General features: G+C 36.4%; 1 protein-coding gene across 3 annotated transcripts in view; it reads left to right on the top strand.

Moving 5' to 3' along the window:
* Nucleotides 1-6,491, top strand: part of LOC106881250 (solute carrier organic anion transporter family member 4A1) — a 193,017-nt gene that overhangs the window by 183,800 nt on the left and 2,726 nt on the right. For all 3 annotated transcript variants that reach the window (XM_052967048.1, XM_052967049.1, XM_014931570.2), the window contains 3 exons: nt 1,893-1,982; nt 2,449-2,647; nt 5,323-5,482. In XM_052967048.1, coding sequence (XP_052823008.1) covers nt 1,893-1,982; nt 2,449-2,647; nt 5,323-5,482 — 449 coding nt within the window. The remainder of the gene's footprint in view (nt 1-1,892; nt 1,983-2,448; nt 2,648-5,322; nt 5,483-6,491) is intronic.

The following is a 6,491-nucleotide window of genomic DNA, read 5'->3' as shown; positions in this document are numbered from 1 at the left end:
CCACTGGAGCGGCTGCGTGGGTCCTCCATTAGAGTGGCTGCGTGTGTCCTCCATTGGAGTGGCTGCATGTGACCTCCATTGGAACGGCTGCGTGCGTCCTCCCCTGGAGCGGCTGCGTGCGTCCGCCACTGGAGCGGCTGCGTGCGTCCGCCACTGGAGGGGCGGCGTGTGTCCACTATTGAAGCGGCGGCGTATGTTCGTAACTCCCAAGGAAGCGAGAGACATGCTGTACTAATGTCAACAGCAGCAATTACTCACACCGTCGTTGGGAGTGAAAGCTTCGGTATTCGTATACCAGGATGTCGACTACAAATATTTAACTTCGTAACTATTACAACTATAGCTCTTATCAAACGACACCATTACTCCATCTACTACAACTACAACAAACTGATGTCACTCTATTTTACACAATGAAACTATAGTTAACTAAATAAATATTGATAATTTTGGTCATGGGGTCCAGCCTCTCTCTCTCTCTCTCTAGTCGCTTTTTGGACTATATAATATTCCATTGTTTAATATAATTAAATTCAGTTTTTTAATTTTTTTTTTAATCTAAGTCAGAGAAAGACAGTCTGTATCCGAAAATTTTGTGCATTGTCTCTAAGACAGTTGGAGTGGCAGGGAGAAAGAAATAGTAATATGTGGATTGTTGCAATAGGAAACAGTACATCAAGATATTGGATCGTTGTAATAGGAAACAGTACATCAAGATATTGAGTTATCTTTAGAACGGAGATCCAGTGTGAATACTTGTAGCAGATTAGCCAACTCATGCATATCATGTGTGAGTATGTGTAGAGAGCGTCAGCTTAGAGGATGAACCTCGAAGGAGCCTTTTAATCCAATTTCCTTTAAAAGTATTGTCCGAAATAATTTCATCTACACCTTTATACAATTACAAGCTCTAATTTATTTATTCACTGGAGACAATAAAGGGAAGCACATACATGTATACACATACACAGGCCAGCATACATACGCACCTGCACACATTTACTCGTAGACGTAATGAACTAACCACAAGCACACAGTCATACACATGTACAACGAAGCATACAGCCACATCAGTTTACATACACATACTCACACCTTGCATGGTATTCATGCCATGGTTACTAAAGTATAAGCTAGTTCGATCAACAATTTCTCTTCCCACGGCAGAAATTACTATTGAGTAACTGTGTGATAGACAGATGAGGTGGAGGAAGAGGAAAAGTAAAGCAGTGCATGTGTGTGAAGCAGTACATAAATGGTTACCTGTGAGGAATGCGTAACAGAAAAGAAGCAAAGCAATAAAATAAAATACAGATGATGACGAAAATGGTGATAGTCTCTGTCGACAACAGTTAATCAATAGAATAGTTTAAGTATATTAACCTGTTTTATCTATTTATTTATATTTGCTGCTTAGTCAAAGACATAAGTGAGCCACCCACGACCCTTTATTTTACTCAGAGCCTCCGAAATTGGTGGGAAGAAAGATTATTCTCAAACCGGAGAGCCTGTCCAAATATTTGTAACAGAAACTCAATAATGAGAGAGTCTTTAATGGTCTCTCGACCCGCTAGAGTCGCCAACTAATTTTCACGTTGAGCAGTCCCCTTCATTGGACAGAGAGGAACTGTTCACCCTAGTGTTGAACAGCCCCCTTCTTCGGACAGATAGGAACAGTTCACCCTAGTGTTGAACAGCCCCCTTCTTCGGACAGATAAGAACTGTCCACCGTTTATACTCATTAATCGTTGATGTGGATCCTGCGGTTTACTTTGTTGATATTCTTACGGTCTTCGTTTTTTTTTTTACTTGTTGAATATATTAACATTCTGCTCTATGATTATTATTGATTTCTCTCTTTTTTTTTTTTTTGCGATTCTACTTCTTCCTAGGTATTATACTCAGTGGGTTTGCTACATTCGCTCCTAAATTTATAGAGTCCCAGTTCAGTCTGTCAGCATCAGTATCTGCTGTATATGTCGGTAAGTCTATATGTATTTTCACCTTGTCTCTCCACTCTCTCTCTCTCTCTCTCTCTCTCTCAAGTATTTTCTGTTTCTTATTTTCTATTTCTCTCTTGTTTTCTGACGGCGCTTCTTTCTCTCTCTCTCTTTACCCCTTCTTTGCTCTCACGTCATCTCTTTTAAAAAATTTGCCACCATTAATGGAATAGGTGCGCGAACATCAATTTCTCTGTCTCTCTTCTTAGATACATATTATACACACACACATAGTGTGTGTATGTGTATAATATCCATAAGTAGATTTCCCATTTTTATATCGTATGTGTTAGTTTCGTCTTTACATGGCTCTTCAGGTGATTACTTCAAGTATCATCTAAAGGTCGAAATTTATAGCTGTGGGATAAAGGCGGAATTCCCTGCATATATAATGTGTGTGTAATAAGATTTTATAACTATATCTCTCCTCTCTTTCTACCTTTTGTAGGCTACGCTCTAGTTCCAGCAGGAGGCGGTGGGACATTTCTTGGTGGTGTCTTAGTCCGAATGTTAAAGCTTAAAGTACGAGGAATTATACGGATGTGTTTAGGTCTTTCTACAGTTTTACTTGTATTAATGTTAATATTTCTACTACGGTGCCAGAATAATAGTTTTGTTGGTATAAATGTGCCCTACTCTGTCAACAGGTAAGTTTGTTTATCATTCATTCATTAATATTCAAATTTTGTCATCGTGTCATGCATGCAGTTATATAGACAAAGATGGTTATATATATGTATATACTTACGAGTCAATGAAAGTCCCCCTATATGATCGTTTGATCGGTATGAAATAGCAACCAAATCACCTACGCACATTTTACCGTCCCATAAAAGTAAGATTACATTGAATGATAATACTGACAATAAGATAAAGCAGATCTATTGATATATGTATGATCATAAGTTTGCTCGCTCCGGTTTAATATGTTGCTAAGCAACAGCAGTTTAATTTCTTCCCTTTTTTTTTTTTTTTCCTGTAACTATCCATGACATCTGCTCCTTCTCAATTAGAGAACCACATTACCTTGATGTTTCTCCAGGGAACAAACCTATCACACTCTGAATGATTCTGCATTCTCCTCTCTCTGCTATCATTGAGGTTTCTTGTTTTATTGAAGATATATATATATATATATAAAAAGGCAGGAACGTGTATGCGACATTGTCAGATTGTTGTATTGCACGATACAATCAAACGCTGAATAAGAAAATGCACAGTATGGTTTGGCAGATATTTGATATGATGCATCAGGAATCGTTAACAAAAATCGATCGTTTAACTTCGTGGCATAAACTGGACCGTTCAGATCTGATTGGTGGTTTCTTAGTGACAAAACCACAACCAGTGAGAAGCATAAACGACAGATCTTTGAATACATGTACCATGCTATATCCCTCACAAATTATTATGGCACTTCAAAAAGAGCGCGTCTTAAGTACAACACACTCACACACACACACACACACACACACACACACGTCGTATTTGGCACTGCAAGAAAGAATCGATCACATTTTCCCAATATTTAAATTTTGGTTTTCCAGATGCATAAGCCTGTCTGGAGCATACATATTCAAGGGAGGCTACTCTAATGGTCTTGACAAAATAAGCTGGTTCATATTAAGTGTTGGTCTTTATCTACTCAATTCTATTTGAGAAAACAAAAGGCTTCCCATCCGTGACCATTCCATCTTTTTATCGTGTCATCTAACTGGTACTGTATCCATAAGCAAGATACTGTGATAAGAGTCGAGTCGAACTATTTCAATGACAGTATTAGTCATTTCGACTGACTTTGATCGCGGTCGGCTGGTAGTTGTAACCCCCCATTCGGAATGTGGGACGGCAGACTTAATCCTGTACTCGATTTGATACAACACCTATAACGGTAACATTGTCTAGTCTTCCTGATGATTTGAATGGCTGAGTTCAATTGCTTTTGTTAAATAAATCTTCCTGTAACAGAACGTCGACCTCACCGGAGTGGTGGTGGTGGTGATAAAGAGATTTACTTTCATTCGAATATCATTACAAACATCGGATTCTAAATACCGGCCCTAAGGAGCTTAGCAATATAGAATGGGATAATCCTCATTGTAATACTTATTAAGAGCACATCCACCACCAAAGGATGTTTTACGCTATCGCTCATTATGCTAGATAAAACAACCAAATTTCTCACAATTGAGCCCCCCCCCATATTGTTTTTTAAAAAGCAGAACATATATAATATGCTAAGCTTAGAGGGTCACAGAGGGTCATAGCTTAAATGTTTTTGCTCGTTGGTTTCTACATTGAATGCTGACCAAGGGACTCACTTTTGAAATAGAACATATATATATGATATGCGTTAAAACTGAACGCAATATTTGCTACATTTTTCAAGTCACTTTTGTTAATGAAAATAATTACACACTGTTATTGCCTTCCAGGTTTTCATTTTTTTTTTTTTTTTATATTTATTTATCATCTATTACAAATATGAAATCCGTTCAGCCCATTGCTAATACCCTTATCTCTTTAATATTTGATATCTGGTTTATTTTTCCAGTCCATCTTTGACTAAAAAAATTTCCAAAATACTGCAATATCTGTTTGAGTATACGAAGAATTCCACTCCCCCCCCTCTCTCTCTCTCTCTCTCTCTCTCTCTCTCTCTCTCTCTCTCTCTCTCTTTAATAAAGACCAAATTAGAAACAGGATTCTTTGCAGAATCCAAATTCGCTGCATCACTTTTTTCTTTTTTTTTTTTTTAAGTTGAAATACTCTTGGCACCAATACTATGTGTATTAGTTACATTCTTTCAGTTGGTGTTTAAGTTATGTAAGTTTGCATGCAAAAGCTTTACGTGCAAGAAATCATTATTATATCATTTATAGCGATGTTTGACTAGAATCTTCAGTTGTCACTGGAGTTTTGTCGCGTACGTATAATTATTGGTTTTATGTCCGTTTTATTGGTTTTATGTCTATACATACTCAAGTATTCATAAAATATCAATACTCGAACATTTTTCCTGAAACTTTCTATTTGTTAAAATAATAGTCAATCTATAAGGCGTTGGATGAAACACTTTGCAAAGTTTATGTGTGTACCATAAAGTTCTGAATTCAAATCACTTTCTCGTTCATCCTTCTGTAGTCGATGAAATAAGTATCATAAAATTACTGGAATCAATTTAAACTAGTTTATCACCCTTCACCTCATGTATAGTTTTGTATATTTATGAGAAATTATTTTACTCCACCTTTTCGTGTATAGTCTTGAGCATATGTTAGAGTTTATATTTATTTGCTAATGTTTTCCGCTTCTTTTGTAGAACCTCTTCACCGTTTGTTATTGGCAACTTAAAGGCAGAGTGCAATGCAGACTGTCATTGTTCAAATGAAGATTATGATCCCATATGTAGTAGTGGTGGTTCTATATATTTTTCCCCTTGTTATGCCGGTTGTAAAACTGTCATTGATGGGTATACAAAGGTTTGTATCATAACTTCTATTTCTTTCCCCATTTCATTTATTTTCTCTGTCTTTTTATTCTCATTTTTGACATAACTCTGTAAATTCTAGGTGTATTATAGTAATAAAGAAAGTAAAATTTTAGTGAACAGAAAAACACTCACATACACCTATATATATCTATCTATATACAGGCATAACTCGACTTAAGTCGTTTCGATTTAAATTCTCGATTATACGTCGGTTTTCAAAAATAGGATATGGAAAAAGGAAAACCAAGTTGAGTCATTTTACTCGACTTTACGTCTGTCTGCCACAAATATTGGAATCGTAAAATCACTATAAAACCGTTAAAAGTACATAAAATCATGTTACTGTACAATAAATAAGAATAAAAGCATATAAAATCATATTAAGATACGTACAGTAAATGTTAAGGCACACACCATAAAGTAGTATGGCTTAGTAAACGAAATCATGAAATCAGCTGTGTTGACTTATTTATCAGTCTTTCGGAGCATATTGCACTACAGTTCCAATAGCTACCATTAGCTGTTATTGTCATTCGTGATTTCCGTGATTGTTTTGAATTCAGATTTGTTTACGTCTGTTTATCGACTGTTTTCTCATTCTCATTCATTTGTGACTTTATTTTTGGCCTCCATGGATTCTAAGAAAATTCATAGCGAAAGTGCTAAGCGTCATGCCTGGAAAATAAACTGGCTATGATAAAACGTCATGAAAAAGATTAAAAAGTGGTAGCAATTGCTCAATTTTGGGGAATGAGGTGGACAACTGTATCAACGATTGTACATAATAAGGACAAGATTTTAGCACACATGGTTTTTATTAACCATGTATTATTGAAAATTCATTCATAAATAAAGTATAGAACTGGGAATGGTTACTATCGTTCTAGCCTAGAGACATGTAAATTCGGCCTAGCCGAGAGAAAAAGTTAATTTGACTCAAGTCGTGTCTCCTGGAACCAATTAACAACGTAGGGAGCGGTGTGCCTCTATATATCTAC

The sequence above is a fragment of the Octopus bimaculoides genome, chromosome 4 (assembly GCF_001194135.2).
Source record: "Octopus bimaculoides isolate UCB-OBI-ISO-001 chromosome 4, ASM119413v2, whole genome shotgun sequence".
NCBI lineage: Eukaryota > Metazoa > Mollusca > Cephalopoda > Octopoda > Octopodidae > Octopus > Octopus bimaculoides.
The sequence above is the reverse complement of the archived record's forward strand: the minus strand, read 5'-3'. Positions and strand labels throughout refer to the sequence as shown.